This window comes from Puntigrus tetrazona, chromosome 2, assembly GCF_018831695.1.
Source record: "Puntigrus tetrazona isolate hp1 chromosome 2, ASM1883169v1, whole genome shotgun sequence".
Lineage (NCBI taxonomy): Eukaryota > Metazoa > Chordata > Actinopteri > Cypriniformes > Cyprinidae > Puntigrus > Puntigrus tetrazona.
In genome coordinates, this window is record NC_056700.1 from 17,159,190 (window position 1) to 17,184,648 (window position 25,459).

Sequence of the window (25,459 nt, forward strand, 5' to 3'; positions counted from 1 at the left end):
ATAATGTATACATAAAGGCTTTAAAGTGTTTTCACATAAAAATTTATTAAAATAGAAAAATAGATCTTAAATTATGTTTCACAGTATTATTTCCAATAAATGAATCAATAAATAATGAGCATAAGAGACTTCTTTCAAAAATGTTTAAAAATCTTATTGAATTAAATGTAATATTATTTTTTAAATGTATTTTATATGCAATCAGCAATTTTAATACAGTGACAACAAATCTTTGGCATCGCGCCTTAATATGAATATGCAATTAGACTGTGCATAATCAAACATTTCTCTGAACACTGCTACAATATTTCTTAGTATTGTTATTGACACTGAATCTTGATGTGACACCTTCCAAAACCTATTCAAAAAATTATGAAATGTCAAAAAAAAGTTACACAATCCTCTGCTTGGCTGCAACTTTGTTTTGCTCTTTGTTTTGGCCGCTTTGCCAATTTTTCCAGCATTTGCAGCGCACTACCCATAGTAAACAAAGGCAAGCATGCATACACTTGCACATGCTCACGGATCAGTCTTAAGCTCTTAAGACGTTAAGTATTGCTTTGCAACTGCGTGTTAATGATACAGACTCCGTCCGAGCAAAACCAACACCTTTGCAGCGCGCAAAACAACAACAGCTGATGGCGGTCACTGTCATTTTTCCACCACAAAAACACTGTCTGTCCCTCATAATCCCCCTTATATTTTTGGTCCCCACCCTGCTGTTTTCTCTTCATAAAGATCAGCTATTTTTGCATGGATGTTTAGTCACCTGCAGCTGATTACAAGAGTAAATGCATGCCAAAAGAAAACAAAGAACCATGTTTCCATAGTTGACCTCGAGCACGCTTTTTCTTTCTCCCTCTCAGTGTCCTGTGGTTGTCAATGTCTGCACACACGCTCCACTTATGTAACATCCCCAGTTTCATGTACCACCCTGAGCTCTGTTGTCCTCCCCTGAAAAGAGCAGCTGAGTTGGGAGGTGTTTTGGCCCTACCTAGAACTTTCTTTTAATGTGTATCTGACACATGCTAGGACTCCACTCCCTCTGTACTCACATGTCTGGGCAGAATACTACGAGAACACCGTCACACTCACTCACATGCTGCTCCAGGTTGTTTACCATCTACCGACTGCTGGTAGACTGAGTCACTCTGGCTTTTTTTAAACGCTCAGACTGTTCCAATTTCACTTTTGCAACGTTTATTCCCTTTCTTGCCTGTTTTGAAAAAGATATATGTGCATATGTAAAAATGACCTATAAAATCTAGTGCACAAAAACAGAGATCTGCAGGCTTCTTGTATAGTCAGCTGTCATCTGGAATATTTGTGCAAGCCAACAGCATTATGTAAGATCTATTCCAAAAAGTGCATAGCATGAATAACATTAAAAAGCATTGCAAAACATGTGCACTTAAAGCTGAATGGTTTTTGATGCTGTTGTTGTTTTTTTATGTTAAGATTAAAGATAGCAATAGGTTTTACCTATATTTTTCACAGATACTTCACAGCATTGCCATTTAAACCAACAAAATTCATATTTTATGTTATACATTCAAGCTATGTGTGAGGTGTACATTATGCATATATAAATTTCAGAAAAATAAGTTGTTTATATATTAAATATATTTGTAATATAAATTATATGAATATAAATAGACATGTAAATACATTTAAATATACTGTGTATAATACTATATATATATATATATATATAATATATATATATGAGTGTATAATATATATATATATATTGAGTGTGTAAAAAAAAATTATTACTTTTGCAAACAATTTAGTCATGTAGAATTTGCCTGGTTCAACATTTATTCACAAGGGCCTTCAAAATTCCCTTAGTCTGCAAATAGAATAGACATAACAGAATCAAATAAAATAAAATAAATTAAAATAGGTGGGTCAGATGTGTGTGAGACATTTCAATTCCCCTTACTCAGTCAAGCATGTATTCTATAATAAATAGTTCGGCATCAATGCAGAGTAACATTTTGTCTTTATTTTATTTCATCTACTTTTTCTGATATCATCATTTTTAAACAGCAATATCCACAAAATATTAACAGTGTGCAAGAAAAACATGATTTATGGCACATCCGAGAAGAACAATTACAAAAAATAGATATATTTCTTCATAATCAAGGCAGAAAGATACATATGCATACACAGGAAAAAACACAAAGTAATGGGACAGGCTGAGATTGAAATCTACTGGCTAAGGACTCAGCTACAGATATTACCCACACAAAGCCTAAATCTCACCTCTCATGGTCATGAAAGAGCTTGGTGGTGTTTGAAGTCGAACAACGTTTGGGAACGAGGAATTGAGGTTAAGGTATCACGGCCTCCTCAGCACCTTAAAAGTGTTCTCGCTGAGCGAATTAGAAACGGACACGCTCCCTCGTCCTGACAACAGGTCTCTCTGCCGCTAAATGATTATTAAACCCAAGCGCAGGGAAGATTTTCGCATACTTCGGGTAAACGCTATACTTTGGAGCACTAATCTGAACACCGTGAGTCAAGAGGGTGGAGAACTCAAGCTAACTTAGCTTAGCTGACTTTCACAGTGTTTGCTCCAGTGAAATACCACCAAATGCGGTCAAAAATAAAGTGTTTGTAGTGCTAGCTTTATTTTAGCACTAGCTTAGCGCATGTCCAGAAAGCCTTCATCCTAATTTAAATATAATCCTTCGTTTTTATATTAAACGATCTCCTTATTTTGACATGCATAAGCCACTACACTGCTCAGGCTTTACAGGAAGTGATATCGCTGGAGCAGCTTTGTCCACTGATGGGCAGCAGCATGATTTCGTCGATCGCTGGATGAGTCAGAGCACTCGTGACCCCCACACGCCTTAGTCATTCATAATACAGGAGCTGATGACAGCATCCCGTGGGCCGAGAGGAGCATAGACCCCCTCTGTCCCACTACGAGCCCCCATTTCCTGCACTGTGTTGTTATTTTCCAGCATTTGAAGCGGGACAATGGGCGAATTCTGTTTTTAGCTCGTAGCAGAGCGACTATTTGGAGACAAAACAGTCACTCCGAAAGATTTGGCATCATGTGCTGCGTTGCACGTTGGGAGTTGTGGCTTGACCTCGGCCCTCATCTTTTGCATGTGACTGCTCAGGCCGACGGCCTGTTGCATAACACTGCACATCTTGCCCTTTAGATAGACTTGACAACTCAGACCACCTTGTGAAACGTGCCTTAAACAACGCCTTAAGCACCTTGTGTGGGCACTGTGTCAACAATCCATTCCACATTCCCTCGTAGGGAGCAGGTAACCTAAATCACATGTACGAGCACTGGAGCCATCCATCAATTCCTTCGCTCGCATCTTTAGCCTCGCTTTAAAGAGGACAAACTGAATGGTTAAATATGAATGATGGAAGAAACGGAAATATTACACAAAGATTACAAAAAGATAAAACATCCACAAAAAATGAATGAGCTTTAGTTATCAAACACTGTACAGTATCATACTCAATGACCAGATTCCATGTTTCCATAGAAAGAAGAAATTGGAACAAACAAATCCAAACAGCTATTCTCAAAGTTAACACTTCTGAACATATCCAAAAGAAAGTTTATACATTTTTTTCCTTCTGTATGGATTTTACAATCAAGTTTGGTTTCAGAGAAAAAAAATAGAAATTGGCCTTTGCAGGGGCTCTGACTTCAAAATGACTCAATTTTATAGGTTGTGTCTGCCAAAATATTTATGATTTAATATATTTGATACCAAAAATCTAGTTTTTTTTTATTTTAAATGAATATCGCAAATAGTAGGGCTCATATATATATATATATATATATATATATATATATATATATATATATATATATATATATATATATATATATATATGCACACACACACACACACACACACACACACACCGAACTGCACTTTAGGAGGGAACTGGGAAGGATATATTAGGTAAATATATTTTCTGCATTATATAAAATTATTCTTTTATAACTTGGTGTTTGAGGAAATATAGTATAAACACTAGAAAAAAAACAAAGCATTAAGCCTAATGAGGTTTTTTTTTTAATTGATGAAAAGAAAAACTATAGCTCACAAACGGACTGAGAAGAGAGAGAGAGAAAAAAAAATATTGTACAAATATTGGCAACTCTGGTTAATGTCTTGAATCCCTTTGTAAAACATGAAATGTGCTGTTTTGATAAAGGTAAGCATACCTGGATTCAATTTTGGCCATACAAATCTAGAATGAACCTTTAGCTTGCAGATTCGACGTAACAATGCAGGGTTAATACTGAACAAGCGTTTACCACAGTGTGACTGGGCTAGCCAGCTAGTCAGTCGGCATAATCGTGACTGTCTTCCTCTACTCTCCACCATCACCTATGGTAACAAGGTCAGCTGCTGCACTGAAAAACATGCTGGAGTATCTCTCAGTCTCTGTGTAATCTTTTGAAATAGTTTGCTGAAATTCAAAATCTGCCACCTCCTGTTAAGTACGTCTATATGCATGAATTTAGACAGGCGTGCTGTGCAGATTCATTCATACAGATTCACTCAACGCCGGGCTACATGACGCTAGATATTCAGATATTGCCCCTTTTTGCTTTTTGCCGAGAGAGTGTGGCGTTTATTTTCTGGAGAATACTGTGGATCCCAGGTAAAAAGAAGTGTTGGACTGAATTGCCCATTGACTGGGGATGGGCAGCGGTTAAAGTGGGACTGGGAGAGCTGGCCTAGACAGGGTAGCTATAGAATGATGCAAGGCTTCTTGTCTTTGAAAGGATTCTCTGAGGTAGGAACCCCCACCAGCAGAGGGTCACTGCGGGCATGTTGCTCACAGTAACTCATGAGGTCTGCAGCAGCCTTAGATACCTGGGAAAACGAGAGAGAAATGTTGATGCATAGAGAGAAAATCAGTTAACTGGTTACCATGCACAAAATGTTTTTAATAGTTTAACTCTTCATTATTTGCAATTTTACTTCAAAACTTTCAAAAACATCAATTTGTACATCAAGGCATTTTGGGTTCCATTTTCTGTCATTTTATTAGTGTTTATTGCATTATTTTAGTGGTGTGCGTTAAAACTGATGAACTGTGTATGACCCTGTATGTACTCTATATATGAATATTAGTCATGATTTATGGACAGGGCGCTTAAGATGAACTCTGATTCATCATATGGCTTTCTATTATGCCACCTTTACTATTACGGCGGTTCATTTTAAAGGGATTGTTCACCCAAAACTGAATATTATCTCTATTATTAATTAGTCAGCCTCATGTCCAAAACTGTTAAGACACTTGTTTGTCTTCGGAACACAACTTAAGATATTTTTGATGAAATCCCAAAGCTTTCTGACCCTGCATAGACAGCAACGCAACTACTACGTTCAAGGCCAAAAAAGTAGTAAGGACATCGTTAAAATAGCCCATGTGACATCAATCGTTTAAACTCTTTGCAGAAAAGAAGTCATTACTTCTTTGCGCACAAAAAAAATTCATAAAATCACAGTTGAACAACTGATGGTCACATGGAATATTTTAATAATGTCCTTGCTTTCTGGGTCTGACAGAATTTTAACATAAAAGGTAGATTTTAGTAGTTCACGTTTATACTCACAGAAACATTATATCACTTAATGAACTATATGGGGTAACACTATTTTAAATTGTTGTTGTTGCACGTTATATGTACTAACCATATAATAAATAGATTACGCATAATTGCATTCAAGTAACTCTAAGCCAAACCCTAATCCTGACTCTAATAATAACCCCAACCATATACGAAATTAATATTACCCAAAACCTAAATGTTTAATTACAGTGCAACAAGGACACAAAATGAAGTGTAACCCTATATGGATGCAAGGTGAAAAACAAATCACCTTGTAATCATAGTCATAGAGTTGAGATTTTCTGACAAACACAGCTGCCTTTTTTATTTTTTAACATAAAATTTTAAACGATTATTCAAACAGTTTTACCCTCATACTATCACCACATTTCCACAGAAAAATACTGCTTTATACAGAACAATTAAATCTTGTGTACCTTAATACGCTCAATGCCTGCCTCGATCCTCAGCTGCTCCACCAACTTCCTTGCCTGGGCTATGTTATTAGTCGTCGACATTCTCTGCCATCGGTTATCGTGCCAAGTAAAAGGAGAAAATTCTACAACGAAACAAAAATGCAGGATTAAAATGGAAGCAAAACTGAATGCACATACAATATCACGTACAGATTTTTTCTTTTTAATTACAATAAAATAAAATGCTTCTTGAGGTGCTTTCAACTCGCTATTTGCTTTTGGAACATATTACAAGTTGTAAAATGTTTCATATTTTAATACATGGACAAAAACAGTTGAAACAAATACTAATTTGAAACAACATGAGGGCGAGTACACTGAATATTTACTTTTGATTTTACAATCATCTTTGATCATTTAAGAAAGTGAGGTCTTAATAATAGTTTAGTACATATATAATGTACACGTGAATCAAAATATCTGTCTAACAGCTCTGACCACACAACTACCCAGCAACATCAGTCCAGACCACCCAGTTCAGGGGGTCCATCAATCAGAGCGAAAACAGGTGCGTCTGTCCCCTGAGGCTAAACACAGCGGCTTATCTTCTCTCTTCTTGTTTTAGGACCAAGTGTCCTAACAAACAAAACATGTGGGGACAGACAGGCACAACGGCAACAAAACATTTCCATCATGATTGGGGTCCAAAATACTGTATCCCAATAACTTTCATAGTATTTTTTTTTAAATTTGGCCTTTTGTATTGTCACAAAAACAGAATTGTATTTTACAACAGAAAAATGTAAGTCATACTGTTTTAGACCAGCATGAAGGAGATACTTGAAAAGCTTCAAAGCATAAACCGTTTAGACCGTGCTCATGTCATGATTTGCTCAACACAAGTCTTTCCTCCAAAAGGTCATTTTAAGAACCACTTAGCAACACCAAGTAAATTTTAATATCAGCACACCCACAGAGAGGTGACTATCAAAGCAACCGCAGAAACGCAGGAAACACTGAAGGCAGTGAAAGGTTTGGTTCTTTCTAGAGACAAACACGCTCCTTGTACGCCCCTTCCCTTTGCTCCGCACGCGCGTTTTCTCAAACCAGAGCTGCACCCCTGGCATTCCAGGACGTTCCTAGAAGGGGCCGTAGTTCTAAACATATGTTGCTTAGTGCCTGGGCTTTGTCTTCTCACAGCAAACACAGTCTCTTTCACGGCTCCGTGTGCTGCATTCCAGGAAATGGGCACAGCGGCTCTGCATACATAATTGCAGCACTCTAGAATACATTGGCATATTCATTCAAACATACAGGTCTCATAAAGGACGATGTCTCTCTGCACAGTTTCTTTCCAACCACATCTTCTTTTTTTTTTTTTTTTTAAAAGAAAAAAAAGAAAACCCTCACAGGAAAACGGCAAGATTTGGACAGAGCCATAGTGTGTACCAATTATAGGCTCCATGTAGGCTGCTGTGATTTAATCTCATCTAGTGAAAAGCAGTAAGTTTCACATCCACATAAGTGAGACATGTCACCGGTATAATTGGGTCTAAACATACATTTTGCAATTGATTTTTGCAATTTGCAACTAGCACCGTGCTTGAAAAATTGAATCAGTACAGATACATTATGCTTTTATCACTACAACAAATTTTAATACTGCACCAGTGGAGATGGTGCATTACAGAAAGTGTGTTTATATGTACAGTTCTTATCAAGCTACAACAGGCTTTGTGCGTAGTTCATTCGCAGTCTTCATCTCATCTGTGCAATCGAATATTTTCAATACACAAAGATATTGTTTGACATCACACAGCTATCCTTGTGAAAAAGAAGTGTTCTAAATATATTTCTATAGTGTATTAAAATCTAGTATAGTAATTATATATTTTAATATATATATATATAATATATATATATATATATATATATTATATAATATATATATATATATATATATATATATATATATATATATATATATATATATATATATATATATATATATATATATATATATATATTTTATTATATATATATAAGTTGTACTTGCAGAGCATCCAGTATTGATAAAATAAAGTGTAGCTGAAGAGAATTCACTCTCATGATTATGTTTCTATAAAGTGCAGTTTGCAAATTAAACCTTTTAAAAGCATATTTTAAAACCTTAGTGACATCAATCATCTGTTGTGCTTTAAAAACATACTTATTTGGATGTACTGCATGTATTGTAATTGCAAGTTTATATATTAAAATACTTGCAATTTCATCATTATATTTTCATCAAAAATTATATTTTTAACAGAAATGCGTCATGCTTTAGTGTAGGCCACTGTATTTGTCAGTACATATACTTTAATAATATTTCAAAGGCAATTAAGAAAAGACTTGGTCAAAAACACTCAAATTCATTGCATTTAATATAAACAGAACTTTATTTAATGTGCAACTAGGAGTCTGAAAACAGCAGTATATTCTTTATCATATGATTTTAAGAACACATGTTTTTTGTTGAAAGTTTGTTAAAGTATACTTTTTCACAAAGGGTTGTGTGCTCACAGATATGCATTTATGAACATTTTACAACATGCTTACTCTACAAACAGTGGATTCAAAAACCTGAGAGGTTTAGAGGTCGCAAGGCACCACTGAGTGTGCTGAACGTCCTCTGGATCTTTATTTTCTCCTCGGAGTCAGTGAGGATGATTAACCCTTATCCATGACTTACACACATACACACACTCCTCATTCTCTGTCTCTGAGCTGGAACCAGGTTCACGTGCAATCACACCCTGCTCCCTCACATAACTGTGCGGTCTGCAGCGCCAAGGAGAGTCTCCAAAACAGGCGTCTCTTTCTCCGCTCTGTGGTATTCTGATCCAGCGAGGAAGAGGAGGAGGAAGGGGGCACTGGAAAACTGCACCCCACCCTTAAGTCTCTGTGCGCTATTTTAAGCCATTTTGAGCATTTGCATATTTGCCAATAATTAAAACCACACAAAATAAACAGCGAATAAACTGTTATTTTGTTTTGATTGCATAAACCAACTTGAAGAAATGCTACACAAACATGTTGTTCATTGTTCACGCTACCTAACGTGTTAAGAAACTAAACTCAATTTGCAACTAACAGACCATGCAACAATCGAACATTCTTTCCATGCCTTTTTTTAAACTTCTTACTGCTCTGGTATGTCTCTGAAGCACCTAAAAGGCACTGATAAATTCAGGATGCAACATGTAAACACTCGGGTCAAGTGAGAATGTGAAGTATGCATCATTCTGTTTGGTCACAGTCTGCACTGATATTCGCGGCTTTGCAGGCAGTGCTTTTTTTTCCTCTCTCTCTTAAGTTCAAAGCGAGGCGGCAGTTCCCGCCAGCCTTCCAATCAAGCGCCAGCATTAAATCAAAAAGCCCCTGCCTCTAACGGACACCTGGTGGCAACGTGCCGGCTCGCGCAGTAATCTCACCAGGCTCCAGATGCTTCCTACATTCCCGCTCTCTGAGCTCTCGGCGGGAATACCGTATATGACTGTTCTAAACAAGGAGCGCGAGGGAGGAAAAGAGGGGGGGCGAGAGAGGAAAACAGAGAGTGTTCTGGCCGTCAACAAGAACTGATCAACGGCCCATCAAGCCTGCCCGCAAAAGATCACCTCTTAAAACAACTTTCAATGAGTCTGGTGATTATTTAGGCCACTGGAATTTGTGCTTGCTCATTATAGAAGCTTGTGAAAATAATAGCTGCTTCATTATTTCTAATACTAGTTTATGATGTACTTAAGAGAGTTTAAGTTGTTAAAAGAATGCTTAAAATAGCTATATAAAGCAATCAAATTCATGAGCAGCAGCAAACACTGCAAACACAAACACTTATTTTTTCATTAAAGCTGATGTTTAAAAATTTGGGGTCGGTATGTTTTTAAAAAAAAGCTTTTTTTTCGGCAGTTGTTATTCCAGCCTTCAGCGTAATGATCATGATCTTTTAGAAATCGCTAATATAATGATCTGGTGTAACATTTATTATCATTATCATGTTAAAAGCTGTTACTACAATACTATTGATTCATTTAATGCATCCTTGATAAATACACATTTTCGAACCCTAAAATCATTGAAAAAATGTATACATATGCATATATATTTTATAAGCCAATAATCTGCAGTTTTTCAGCCCTGAACCATTATTTACTACCAGCTGGCTGGTTGTATGGGGATGTATAATTGGACCGGACAAAAATCAGGTTGATTAGCTGCTCCAGGTGTGTCCGATTAAGGTTGGAGCTAAACTCTGCAAGACACCGGCTTTCCAGGACGGAGTTCGGACAGCCCTGGTCCAAAACATTCATTATTTTTCTAATTTATAAGTTCATGATAAGTTCACAAAGTTGCAATGCTGCACCAACGTGACTCCGAACGATCAACATGACCATGTCCTCCACCCTTCTCTGTTCCTGACAGGCTCAATCAGCTGCTGCAGAGCCGGCTTCTTACAAGAATCAGAAACTGAAAATACCTATAAACCTGATCAGCTGCACACCGAAATGCCGGAAGTGTTTTCAACGGACTTTCCAGCAAAGCAGCACACCCGCAGTGGGAGGGGAACGAGGGGCATGGAAGGAAAACGAAAGGAAATGAATGGGATTTTTCATCTCCCAGCTGAGATCACGTGACGAAGTGTTTGCTCACGTCAGCATGTGCACAGAGGGGTCACAGAACGTTCGCGTGTGAGGGTGTGACCGGTGAGAAAACAGACAGATGTGTAGAGAGACGCCAAAACAGACAGACTCATGACCAGGCAGACAGAAATAAAGGGACAAATGACTGAAGTGGGTCGAAATTGTTTGGACAGGCTTATACAACGTGTTCCCTGCAGAAGCATTACTGATAAGAGTTCTGGTAGACACACGCGGCATGCAGAAACATAAAGTGAGCATTATGGGACTGTTTTACTTACAAAAAAGTTCCCTAGCATCAATATAGTCAGCTTACGGTTTAATTATGATTATGATGGTGATGATTTTGAACTCTTGAGGTTAGGGACCGGCAACACCCCAACAAATCGTTTCATCAGACAGGTGGAGCTGGCATTGCCGGTGTGTGCATCACTCTGAGGTACCTACACCACCCTGTCAAAACTTGTTTAGCAGAAAGGCAGACAAAAGAGAGATTTGAGGAAATCTAAATAGCTCAAGTCAAGCCACTTTATGATAATACCTTTAAATGATCATCGAGTGAAAAATGACTCTATGGAATTCACAAAGCATGAGGAATTGTAGGAATGCTGTCCTGTGCAACTTACAGTGAGTGTTACATGAAGCTATTGTAACCACAAATCCTGCTTTCACAACACATGTAAGCCATAGATATTCTTAATGGGATACTAATGCAACATGCAACGCGCTATAAAACTGAGATCTTCTACCTTTTTAGAGCTCCTTGGTGTACATATAGCAAAAAAACTGGCTGTTGCATTTTAAGGCTGACCTATAATGACGTGCATATGTGTAGCTTACATTGCAAAGACATAAAAAAAAATGTACAAAGTCATGTACAGTATGTACATGCTTTACATTTTAAAGTTACATTCATAATGTAGTGATTAGTCTCTTATGCTCACTAAGCAAGCATTTATTTGATTGAAAATACAGTAAGAAATAAATAACAGTGGAATTTTGTAAAATATTATTGCAATTAAAAAAATATTCAACAGCCATTACTTAAGTCTTCAATGCCACATGATCCTTCGGAAATTCTAGTATGCATTCATAAATTGAAATGTAATTCAATGTATTTTTAATGCATTCAATATGAGACATAGAGAGAGAGAGAAGTCACATTTTCTTAAATCAGCTGAAATTCAAATGGAAATAAACAGAACTAAAGGAACAATACAATATATATGAAAAGCAAACCAACCGACATATGCATTCTGCTTTTTTTTTTTCTTCAGCATTTACAATCTCCAAACCGAACTTGTTTGCAAAGACATGCAAACCGACAATCATTGTGACACTTTACAGTAAAAGGTTCCACTCTATCAGCAATAGATACTGAAAATAGGGGAAAGGTAAAAAAAAAAAAAACATGTACAACATCCCCTTGACAGGCAATGACAGAAAAGCATAGAGGAGGAGGCACCAATTTTGCACACTCTGCAAAGAGGCTGGTGAGGTTAAAAAGATGGGCAGGAGGAAAACAAATGATAACCTTGCCCCTACAAAGCTTGGAATGAAGGTGACAGGAGGATGAGGTCAGACAGTGCACCTAGTCAAAACACAAAGAACCTGTGTGGGAGAGACATACCCTCTCCGGTTCTACTTCATAGGTGACTTTTCTTCAGACACGGATCGGAAGAAAACAGAAGCATAAACAGTTTTCCTGCACTGACAAAACATATATGTTGCCAGAAAAACGGATCTAGAAATATGCAAGAACTCCTACGTGACTCAGGAAGGTGCATGAGATGATAAACATCAGCAGTGGAGGGGAAAAAAAAAAACAAAAAACTGCTGCGTATTGCCCTCTTCCTATTCTGAGAATTGAGTATTTACGAGACGGCACAAATCAACAGCCTTTTCATGATTCATTGAGCTCCAGGAGGACGTAAGTCGGTCAGATCCTTTGTGATTGAAAGACTCTAGAAGAGGGAGATTTGGTCACTCACGCAAACATGTGGTTCCTGCATAATGTGCGTGCACAATGGACACAAACAAGACCTTTGAGGCGAGAATCAGAGCCAGGTGCTCGGCAATTAAGCATTGTGATCGGGCAGTAAACAAGCATACAGGGCAGAGCAGAGAAAGTGACTAACAGACCTCTTTCACAACAACCGACTTCCTCCCCCGGGCCGCTTCCTTATAAGGTCAAAGGAAGCTCAACAGACGGAAATGGGGAACTCCTAAGGGGTGCAACGCAGCTTCCAGTAAGTATGAGTGGCACTTATCTTGGGGATTCTGAGCCAATGCGTCTATTACCTAATATAGCATTCTGTCTGTTTTCTGATCCATCCTTGGAGCGAACAGCAGTTTTCACTGGAAAGTCTGCAGCATGTTGATCAAATGTTCCACATGTATTCATTTTGAGCTGTAGAGAATGAAGACGTGTGGTGGAAACATTAGCCATGTTTTCCACAATCTCGTTCAGAGCTGTGCCAGCTGTGCGGAGACATTGCGTTTGGACTGGAAGTGTCTGAGATGGGACGCTGTGGTTGGTTTTGTCCTTGTGGGAATGTACATGTGTGGAGGTTGGGAGATATTTGAGATGACGCGGGACATGTCTTCTCAAGGCAGCCAGTGACGCAAGAGCAGTGTCTACTAAGTGTCTTCCCTCTTTTGCTCCCTGATAATAAGACAGCACTGTCCACTTCTAGCTTAAAGGAATAGTTCACCCAAAAATGCTAAATTGTCATTGCAAAGGAATTTTTATGTAAAAAATATTTATAAAAAAATTATTCATGTGCACAAATCATTTGATGAAAACTTTGTTACATTTACTCCTCCTCATTTTTTTTTTTTTTTTGGCGAACTCAATGGTGACCCAAAACAGCATGATTACATACTTTCTTCAAAAGATCCTTCTTTGTGTTTGGTATGAACAAAGAAACTAATCATAATTTTCATTTTTGAGTGAACTATTCCTTTTTTTAATTTAGAAAGATTTTTTTTTCTGTAAATATTTAGCATTAGTGTTCAATACTGATAATGATAATTTGATAGTGTTTTAATAATAACTGACTGAAATGATTTATGAATATATAAAGCATTCCATCATAAAGAATTTGCATTATTTTAATTTAAATATATTTATAATTATAATAAAACTATGTTAGTATTGAGAAATGTATGTCTAATATCTACTGCTAAATAAAAAAAAACATGTATAAATAACTGATAAATAACTGATATGGAACAGATAAGGTAAAAGTGTTGCAGAACATGCAAATGACGTGCAAATGACTATCCAAAGGCTGTTCAAGGCTGCAAGAAAAGCCCAGTGATCTTTGAACCAGAGTTTTGCAGTCTTACTCAGAAACCCTTCCCATTTCTTCTAAATATGATATTCTAGCTGCAGGAAGTGACAAAGTGCTGTTGTGCAGCTTTACAGAGCTCGTCTCCCTCTCTCTCCAAACAGCGCACTAGATGACCTCTGTGCAACCTGTGACATCTGACAAGTGCCAAAGTTCTGCTGAAACCCTCCTCCGCTGACCGTTTCGCTGCTTTACTAAAATCTGCACCCCATGACGCACATTATACGCATCTCCTCCAAGCTCTATATACACAAACAAGAGACATAAACATGGTTCAGCAGGCAGTTCACCTAATGTTCTGCATTCCTTCTTCAAATATAAATACAGAGCTCTTTCAATGACTACGACATGGTCATGAGAGAACAAACAAACAAACTTTATTGCATTTTGACCCACTCGAGCAATGAAAAGCTGCAATGAAGCCACTGATGGAAAGTGTTCTCCTAATGTCAACATGCACTGGGGATTTAAGCACCTAGGATTATTATGTAAGCCATTTGAATATTAAATAATTTACGGACGGTCAAGGCCAATCCAATGCCAGTACAGCCCAACAGATTAAAACTAAAATAAAATTTGGTTAAATAGGAAAATAAAAAAATGATTATAAATTAATTATAAAAATGACAACATAGCACATAGAAAATGACTACATTGTAAACTAAAATTAAAAATGAAAACAAGCTATAAAAATGAAAGCTAATTTTAAAATGATTAATAATTAATATAATAGTATATTCTGTATTTTCTTAATGAAAAAGAAAAATGCACCAGGAAAAAAAGGAGCACTGGGTCCAAAATAAACATATTCCATTTGTTCCAGGAGATATGGTATATAACGCTAAACTAACACTAAAATTTCTACAAATGAAAAATGCCAGAATTAATAGAATCAACATAAAGAATATTTTTTAAATAATAATTGTTTAATGGTGTCTTTTAAACGCTATGGCAACTCCAGTTAAGCAAATCTCCAACAAAATATCAATGCAAATCTATTAAAATAATTATGTTTCTTCACTTCGACTTTTTAATTGCATTAGCATTGAGTTCATTGTTTTTGCGAAATATCCATCCGCACAGCCCAATAAATGGCACAGTTCCCATTCAAGGGTAACTGATTCATTTATCTGTCATGCAGTCAAGTATAATTCACGCAAAGATTAAAATGCCTTCTCTTAGGTAGAACAAGTCATTATTGTACGGGAGAGAGACGTTTCTAACTGAAGCACGTGGAATCAATTGCACATGACTTGTAATGGAGACAAATCTTGATAATTACTATGGCAGGAGTGGAGGTAGCTTTATTAAAGTGACCCTTCAGTTTTATAAATGGTGATCAAGAAGGAGAGAGAACAAGACTGAATGTTTAGAGCCGGTCTGCGGTCGCTCTCTGCGTCTGCCTTCACCTAAAACAGCAGGGATTTCGAGAGATATACGGCAGGGCGCTTCACACCTCTGTCGTGAAACTGCGTAAAGCAGGCGGTTCACATGCATGGCAGAGCTTTCCTGACCCGGACCCTGCTGGACTCCTGCTGAGAAGAGCTGCTGCAGATATCAGCTGCACAGGTGTCAAACCTTACTCTTGCTTTCCCAAACAAGCCACCCTCAGTGTAACTGACTTCTTTACCACAATAGAGCAAGCAGGCCTGTTTACATGGAAAGGCGGCTAGGATGATCCAATTAGATATGCTATCGGGACAGGTGACTTAGTGCGAAGTGTTTTTTGTTGTTGCAGTGAAATGGAGGCAGTCAGGAACACTCTTCCTGTAAATGGTTAATGAAAAACTCAATAAATTAAGAAAAAAAAAATATCAACACACTTTTTGCATGCAACATACTTCCTTGACCTTAAGAATGTAAACAAATGAGAAACCAACTTTGAGCTTTTTCCTCTATTGCAGGGCTACCCGTAAAGGCCTGGTGGAAGTGCCAAAAATTCTGTTGTTTTCTTTAAAAGCACCAACCATTTCTTCCATAATGGTTACATTTTGCATTGATCACTAACTACACACAAATACAATACGGCACTAATACAAAATGATCATAATAAGTTGGTGATTTTTAAAAAGTCAACAATGAAATAGTTCGGAAATACATAAAGAATCCCATCCTAACAAATATGCATTATTTAAAAAATGTAAATAATAAATGAAAAATAAAATGGAGTACTTTTAAATTATAAAAAAATATTTTATTTAAAAAAAATGCATGCACACTGTATAATTATTCAAATAAATTAAAATGCAAATTCTATAATCAAGAACACAACATCAAGGAGAAAAAAAATAGCATTATCATGCAGGTTTGGGTCAAACCGAAACCCATTAAAACTGGTTTTCCCTGAGCAGTTATGCATGAACACTAAACCTTTGGCCTTGGTTTGCAGGACAGGACTCAGTGTTGGGAAGCCACACCTCTTCTCTTAAATCTTCCCAATGCTGAGGATGTTTAGAGAGTGTGGAAAGGCCCTAAAATTAGGTCAGTGCTCCGGGAGCTTAACCTACTTGCTTAAGTACAAGTGGAAAACCGTATTTATCACCAACACTAGCAGACAGCCTAGTCCACGCCAAGACTATTATCTGAATATCTGCCAAGCCTTTAAGGGTTTTGAAAAGAACAGCAGTATAATTAGTTGTTTCTTATAAGAGAGGCAGACCTTAGTGATTGTTGTTTCAAGTGTTTGGCTGTGGGACTGAAAAGTGTTTTGTGTGTTGGTGGCAAAACAGCCAGGTGTCAGCTGCAGCACCCCGTTCCCGTGATTGCTCTCTGGGAGGGGAAAGAGCAGCCAGGATCCCCCGTCTAGTCATGGGAAGGGTCAACTTGTGTCAGACTTGGGTCAAAGTTGAGTCTCAGGTGCCAGCGGTCATTGGTTAGTCGACACGTATCTTCCCACTCCATGACTAGCCTCAGCACTACATCTGCATTATTCTAAACACATCAAATGCAAAAAATGCTTGAACATGCATAACATGCAGAAATATATAATATTTAACATGCATTCTTATTTTACGTAATACAGTAACACATTATACTCATTTTATATAAATGTTAACTTATAACCAAATAAAAGTTTATTTGTTTTTCTATTTATTAAAAATGAAATTACACCCTTTTTTCACACAACTGATCTAATCAAAGCATGGTCCAATAATAATTAAAAAAAACATCAATTAATAAATGAATAACAGCTGATATCACTTTCAGTTCATTTGCCACTCTAGCAATAGAATGCTATGTTGAGAACACGGCACTGAGGATACGGTAATCCACACTGTGTGCTCGGGTTCCTGCACATTTTGTCATCTAGGCATTTTATGCAAACTTTGCATACCATAGACAGTAAATATTCTGCTGAACGAGCTGTATGCAATTCCAAACATACTGTATGCTCGGAACACGCAGCCACAATGCACGAACGCTGAAGCGCTATCAAACAGCCTGTGTTCCTATTTTTGGATATCAGCTGACTTAAACATTACACAGTTGGTTTACGAGGAAAGGTGGGAGAATGCTTATGAACTTTGAGATTGATGCTAAAGTAGATTAACATGCAAAAGGTTTAGAAAGCAGGACAGACAGTAGCTTACTGCTAGAACAACAGACAGGACGCTGAGAACGCTGATTATGTTCAGATCAGATCAGATCAGCCAGAACATGGAAAGAATAACAGAATTAAGTGTTTGTTGTGTTCCCAGATGTAATCAACTTTTATAATTCGGTGTGCAATTCATATCAAACAAAAACAAACAAATAAAAACTGGATAAGCTTTAGTTTTCCTAGGAAGAATCATTAAAATTCCACTAAGAGGAACGTTACAAATAAACAGCATTCCTGCAGCGCTTCAGTAGCTCACTGGAACTTACAGCCATTCAAAACATGCGTCTAACTATCCGTCTAGCACAGATATGGATGAAACATTCAGGGCAAGTGACAAATATTGAATTATATTCTAAAAATATTTGATGCAACACTTTATCAGGATACAAGAATACTGCTTATTATACACTGTGTGTGTGTGTGTGTGTGTGTGTGTTGTGTGTGTGTGTTTGTTTTGTTTTATATATCCTGGTGGGAAATTTTCCAGCAATAAATGTTTTCTTAAAAAAAACCAAAAAAACAAAACATTAATAATAATAAATGCAATAATATAATAATTTGAATATTTGTTATTCATGAATATATTATTATTTTCTAAAAAGTATTCTACTGTAAATGTTATTGCCTCTGTAACTAATTGTTTATGTTCCTCTACTGTAGATAAAGGTAAATGCACAGAATGTAATGTAAGCGCAAACGTAATAATATATTTTACAGTGACCGTATTTAAACCGGAATATTGCTAATGCAACTTTCAGATCTGCGCAAATGTCAGTATAGCCTACTAAAACAGCATTATAAAAAAGATATTAAGTTAAAGGAGGAGGAGTGGTGGAGGCGGCAGTGCGCAATTGGTCAATGCAAAATGCACTGCACCCCCAGCTGTGAAGCATGAGCAAGAGTGGGCCGCGCTCGCGCTCGCGCACACACACACACACACACACACACACACACACACACACACACACACACACACACCCTCCGCACATGTAGGTGAGAGTGGGAGACTGATCTATATGCTGGGGAGTAAGTGAGCACAGCACAGGGAGAGGCAGAAGGAGGGAGTGCATCAGCAACCGTTACTCACTTTCTCCCACGTGACATTCTTCTTTCAACGACAAAAACGAAAGCGAGCAAAGAGCGGCAGGAATGCGGCCAACAGTCGAGCTGAATAGGGATTTCTGAATGCTGAGGAGCTCATGAAGAGGCAGTGGAAAAAATAACAACGTTTTTTTTTAATGCCACCGAGTCCAAATCACACACATGAATCATTATTTTTGGATAAGCTGCAGTTTGCGCTTGCATCTCGTCTTAGATGCAAGCATATTATATAGCATGCTATAAAAGCCGCTACATAATCCTGTCATGTGGACCTTCGGGGAAGTGATATAAGCTGTTACAAGACAAGTGCAATCCCGAGAGATCTACGGTCTCTGTGAAGAAGGGCAGATGTTTATGCAACAACTACCGGCCCCTGTCATCTACCTGAGGAATATGAAATGATGTAAATGTCAGTTAGTCTAAATGTTTCATCCATTCTGCTGCAAACTGGAAAAAAAAAAGCTGAGCTGCTGACTCATATTTTTAAAAGCTCACTACACAAATAGCATAGTCATCATGACCCAGGCGCTTTTGAAGCTTCTATCTTGCCAAGCCTTTCATAACATGTTCAGCTCTTTCACAACACAGACAGAGTAAAGGACTTAAGTGTGGGGTATTGAACTGCAGACCACACATCCATCTGTTGAATAACAACCTTCTTTAGCTTGCAAAACATCACAAAATCTACCACGCTCTGTAGCTATTTTCGGCTCTGCCTTTTTCATATTTTTAGCATTTAATATGCTAAACTTTAAATTTTCTGCACGGGTTAGGCTATTTGAGCAAATGATGTCACATATGTAATATGTTGAATATGGAATTGTCCAACAGCTTGGTGTTTAGTCTGAAAGTCTATGCACGACTGTCTATCCTCACTGACGGGCTGCTAGTCAGCGTATGGCAAAAACAGAAATGACCACAGTCCCGAATGTATATTTCCCGTCTGCCTCAAAAAATATCTCTAGATAAAACCAGACAAAATTCAGACTGAGGTATCGGAAGGTGTTTTCCCTGAAGCATGTTTTTCCAAACAGGACCCCATACTTTCCCCCCACAGTCTGTGAGTCAGTCAGCTGACGCAAGGCGGCAGGAATCTGGTCAGGGGTTTCGTCCCGTCTAGACTGAGCAAAATGTAACTAGAGACAGAATCACAGTGGAAAGCAACAGCAGAACCTCTGCGGTGAAGTCCTACACTGCCACTATGTGGTATATCATATGTATGGCACTTATTTATGACTACTGTACTTTTAGATGTACTATTTATAAAATAGTAGCAAACGACAAAAATCAAATGGTTGTTATCTTTGACTTCAACTTCCAAGATATTAAGTCAAATTCATAAAGGCCTATATTATATATTTTATTCTTTAGGCATAACAATATGAGGGATGAGCTAAATTGAACATTTCAATCAATTTTAAGTATTTGGTATGCCCTGTTTTCTTGTTTAAATTAGATTTTGAATCACAATCAGGTCTCACACTCTTAGACTCCCCTATATGAATACAGAAAACTGTGTATTTTTTATTTCAAATTCATTTTAAATATTCCATATAGCAAAACATGTATATTAGGTCTTTTTTCTTTAGACAATATAGGACTGCCGTTAACTAAAAGTTATTTTTTTCCCCCTCTCTCTCTTCTTTTGTTGTGGATTTCTAAACAAAACAAACAGAATCCAAATCCCTATCTTTTATCAAATGTGCAAACAGCATGTCAATTACAAGCAGTACGCAATTTACAAGCAAGTACACATCAATTGCATATCTATCAGCAATGAACCACAAGGAGGCCTCATCTGTCTCTATTAACAAAACTGAACTGTGGACTTGGATGGTTGCTATGGATACAGCACATTGCAGGCCACAGAAAGTATATGCGTGAATCAGGCAAATATTGTTACACCGACACCCTCATGTGGTCAGAAGTGGTCATGCTGCATCAGGTAACCCGTGGGCCCGAATGCACAATTCCCTACCAACTTGATTAAAAATATTTAAAAAAACCATCTGCTTTCATATTAATTTCCCTATAACTTGTATTTGGACTTTGCCCTACCTGGATGATGGAGAGGCTGGAGACTAAAGCTGGCTCAGGGACCCACAGGCAGCTTCGCTTGTCTAGAACACACAAACACAAGGCACATATCATCTATCAGAACAAGCAAACATTCAAGCAGTGTTATTTACCAGTTTGAGTGAATTCTGCATAATAAAACTACTTTTTATCTCTGAAGAAAAGTAGGTATTGCTATAACAGCTATATTTCATGTATTTTAGTATAAAAGTGACATAATAATAATCAACCAAAAAAAAGTTCATAATCAAAACATTGTTTAATGCTCTGATAAAGAAAAAAAAACAACAACAACAACGTCATATAAAATATCATAAGTCATATATGGAGGGGGTGAGGGTGGGGGGGCGCAATCAATTTGATCACCAGGGGGCAGTGTACTGATGCAAGGCCACTAACATAATTCATATAATACAGATTAGGTCAGAATTAGCGTTATTGCAATCTTAATCTACTTTTAGTCTCAAAATTAATCTGCCCTACCACCATCTGTGAGGTTTTGTTGTTATCCCTCTCTAATCATGACATGAAAATATGCTCAGACAGGCTTTAACCAAGCAAGTGTACACATACTGTAAATTCCAACCCGTTTTCACTCGGGTCACTGAAGACCTTTACTCTTGCCCTTTGCAACTAATACTACCATTTCATAGTATTGATTTATTACACCACCATGGCGTTATGATAACCAAAAAAATATACCAGCGTAATAGACTTTAGTATTAATAACAGTTACACATTTCACAACATATCAACCCTGTAAGTATGCAACACTGCATTAAAAATAAAACAGCCCAACGTATTTATAGTCTAATTATAACTGGCAGCACTTTTTTCATACGTTTTCTAAGTTGTACACGAGATGGTGTGTATTACAGCTATAACCATTATTCATGTTGTCAAAACAAACATTTCCAACCAGGCAAACCAGAGTAGAATGAGAGAGATGTGAGGCGGCAAAATCAAAACCTATGAATAATTAATCTCATCTCATTCAGTGGAGCTCCGAGTATGATCCTAGCCAAGCAAAACAAAGTGGCCACCTTCTGCATTTCGCCAACCATCTGTTACTGTATACAGAAAATGGATGTAGTTTTATTTTTTTTTTTTAATCTGTTGTTTTATTTTTTAATTAATAAGGTTCCTATGGAATGAGCGAGGTGAGTGAGTCGGTTCTGTAATTAGTGCGCAGGAGCAGGTCCAGATGTAATTATATTCATGTCCCTGGAAGCATTCGCATGGGAAAATATAGGTCGCCTCAAGCCTTCTGATTAGCTTGAGATAATTGATTTTAAATACTTTGTATAACTGATAGTTCAACAACATATAAAGTCATATATATATGCGATAAAATTGCTAAATTATCTCTCTTTATCCATATCTATACACACACACACACACACACACACACACACTACTACATTACACATGCAAAGTAGTCTTTCACAAAACAAAATAAAAACATGGACAATGTGACCAATATGGACACAAGCTTTTATATTGTTGTTTTGCATATACGAGGGAGGAGGAGGGGAAGTTGGTGCTTGTACTAGACAATGTGACACATAACAGACGAGTAATAGCAAATGTCAGGTGAGTATACAGTACACAGCATTATGTACATCAATAGGACATGGCAGGACGGACTGCTGTAGTAAACCTAACCAGGCCCAGAGAGCTGTGTACTAGCACACTGTGAGTTCTGTGGCTGAGTATGGTAATGTTGCCAAAACCATGATAATGGCTCACCATGAGGTCACTTTCTAAAATAGGTAAACAGAAGCAATCCATCAGCTCTCCGAATGCAGTGCGTTCCATCGGCCAGAGCAGATCAAATACTTCAATTGCTGAATCTGCTTGCTCTTTCTGTTCAAGAGGAACCTGGTTAAATATTCTTAGCAAGCATAACAAAACACACATTATACCTCAACAGACCAATCGAGAAGTGCTGAGTGTAAAAAGATGCTTTTTTTTTTTTTTAAGTAACAACGAACGTTGTTCTGTGAAACTACAAATTCTAAACAAAACCAACATATTTAATACTATAATTAAAAAAATATTAAATATAAATCAAATAAATGTAAATAATATAAATAAAATATACTACAAAAATACCATAATATATAATTAAATGTTTTTGATATTTGATTTTTTTTTTTTTTTTTTTTTTTTTTTTTTTTACAGATGCTTCACAAACCTGTCTTTATCTCCCAAGTCATTTAAAGAACATACTTCAGACACTATAAATTCTTCATTACATTGTCACTATCTAAATGTGACTAAACATTACTAGCAATACCCGTGCTAAGTAACTAAATGATTTTAGACATAAAGTCTTGCCGAAAGAAGGATGGGCTCCCCAGTTGGGTCTGTTTCTTCTCAAAGTTCATCTAAACATATAGAGTTTATATTCATTTTCTGTTCCTTTGTCCCAGTGGGTTGTTCACTAGATACTCTGTAGCCACTATGAACCAAGATCAACGGTCAAAAGAAACATTCCTTTCCCGTAGAAAGGAAACGTACTGTAAATTATGCACAAGCCTATAAGTAAACTCCAGGCCTGTGAAGATGATATTGGTGCTGCTTGGCGGTTTTTGAGGCCAGAGCTTATTACTGCATTCAGACAATATTTTATCATGACATCGTCGCAATAAATCAGCTCAAAACGATGCAGAAGTGCAGTCAGTTGCATATCTGCCATAACGCACAGCATTTTGCTCCAAAACTCTGTTGCTGCTGGTAGGCCTAGCTCACACTGATGGAAAGACAATGCGGGCATTTTGACAAACGGTACTCTATGTACGCCTCCCTGCATATAGCTCTGAAGACCCCATCAAACGATGTATACAGTGTACAAGCTGACACCGACCAGGCGCTTTAAATATCAGCCACAGAATAAGATCAAATATAAGGCGTAAAGGTGTTGACAGGAGGCGCAGGAAAGCTGCTGCTGCTGCTCGCCTGTTAAGCTTTAGTTTGAGCCAGAAAGCAATGCTTGGTTCACGCAAACACACAAATGCCAGTCTCGGCCTCGGATATTTTTCTCTCCCAAAAGCAGACGTATAAAATGCACAATGCACTAAATGTTACTGATAAGAAGCCCACTCCCCAACCCACCGGACAAGGCTCGGAAAATCCAAGCGGTTTTTGGATTCGTGACACCGGTGGAGTGGAGCGCCCAACGCGAACGCATTGAAAAACACAGGCGTTTCAGCAAAGCGAACGGATGCTCGGTTACAAACCAGAAGGAAGAAGGAAAATAAGAGCGTGTTGTATACTCACCTCGTCTACAGTGATTGTGGAGGTAATTTAAAGGGCCAGGTTCGCGCAGATCGTTACCCCCCCTACCAAACAAACACCACCCCCTCCGTGCACCAGTGTCCACCCAGTCAGTCCCCCCACCACTGGTGACAGCGTTCTCGCACACAAACTTGCTTTTCTCTCCTGGGAAAAAGCTGAGTCTGTTCTGAGTCAAATAAGGCGGCTCTTCGTTAAAATCGAAAACCAATCAGTTTCGCCAGCTCTGCCCTCTCCACCCTCGTCGGGTGCCAACGGGTTTGGTTGCGTCTGTCGGCGAGCAGTTTCGCAGCTCGATGGGATTTTGGGGGTTCTGAGCTGTCGAGCGGTCTAAGAAGCGCACTTCACGCAGCGGTTCATCGACCCAGTCTTCATAAGCAACACATTTGGGCGCACCGAACCCTAGCCTGTCTTGCACCGCAGTGTGCAGTAACGCCTGCTGGCCCAAGAGGGCGCTGGTGCACAGTGTCTGCTCGCATCGACCACACATCTGCAAACACGGAGCTTTGGAAGAAGGGCTACAACAGAAACAAATATATTTCATTCATTTTATTTATTTATTTTTTTCACAATTTTTATTTTTGCGGTTTAAAGCAGACTCTATTTTGTATGTTCTGCCTGCTATTTCCAGTTTTGAAACGTTTAATCTTTACTTTGATTTATTTTTACTATTTGTATTAGCAAATACTAGTAACCAATCTTTTATCATTTTCATTAGTAGGCCTGGCAATTGATTGGATACTAGCTTAACAATAGCCCATTTTATTCCAGCACTGTAGCATCCATTTAGCCCCTTTTTAAGCTTTTCGAAAAGCTTAGCTGTTAGCTAAGGCGGTATTAATTCATTAAACTCTAGTACTGCTAGTATGTTTTAAAGTTATGTATTTCAGCTTTACTTGTACATTTTATTTGATATTAGTATCTATCCCAATTGTTGTTGGAATAAGTAGTAATTAGTAAACTATCATTGTAGGTAATGGTAAAAATGATTGAAGATTATATTATTGGATTGCTTACTAGAAATGAGAAATTTAGTGCTAGTAACAACATAATTAAAGAATATAATGAAATTTAATATATATATATATATAGCTAATATAAACTCAATAAAGAAATATGACCTTTTTCAGCATAATTAAAAAAAAAAAAGAACATATTTTTACAAAATGTTGGTAACCACCAACATTTGACTTCTGTTCCAATATTTCTCTTTTTTTACAGAAGAAAGCCATAACATATATAATAAATGAATTAATAATATAAAAATGTTAATTTTAAGTGGATTATCTTTTATAATTTCTATTTTCAATGTACTT

The 25,459-nt window shown here is 37.5% G+C and overlaps 1 protein-coding gene across 2 annotated transcripts; it reads right to left on the reverse strand.

The window, feature by feature from the left end:
- Positions 1 to 1,989: 1,989 nt before the first annotated feature.
- On the reverse strand, positions 1,990 to 24,558 carry gng7 (guanine nucleotide binding protein (G protein), gamma 7). Of its 2 annotated transcripts, none has more exons than XM_043219316.1 (4): positions 24,129 to 24,558; positions 20,829 to 20,890; positions 6,061 to 6,182; positions 1,990 to 4,877 (listed from the first exon to the last, which is right to left on the reverse strand). In XM_043219316.1, the coding sequence occupies exons 3-4, from the start codon at positions 6,139 to 6,141 to the stop codon at positions 4,752 to 4,754; spliced, it is 207 nt and encodes a 68-aa protein (XP_043075251.1). In that variant the 5' UTR covers positions 6,142 to 6,182; positions 20,829 to 20,890; positions 24,129 to 24,558; the 3' UTR covers positions 1,990 to 4,751. The 2 variants fall into 2 exon arrangements, with proteins under 2 accessions (XP_043075251.1, XP_043075260.1); XM_043219325.1 differs by lacking the exon at positions 24,129 to 24,558 and adding an exon at positions 23,964 to 24,044.
- Between the last annotated feature and the right edge of the window lie 901 nt (positions 24,559 to 25,459).

Bases quoted from the DNA above. Each gene is read 5' to 3' on its own strand.
- gng7 (XM_043219316.1), bottom strand. From the start codon at position 6,141: ATGTCGACGACTAATAACATAGCCCAGGCAAGGAAGTTGGTGGAGCAG. The intron at 4,878-6,060 runs GTACACAAGATT...TCGTTTTCCCAG, and splicing joins CAGGCATTGAGCGTATTAAG to GTATCTAAGGCTGCTGCAGA.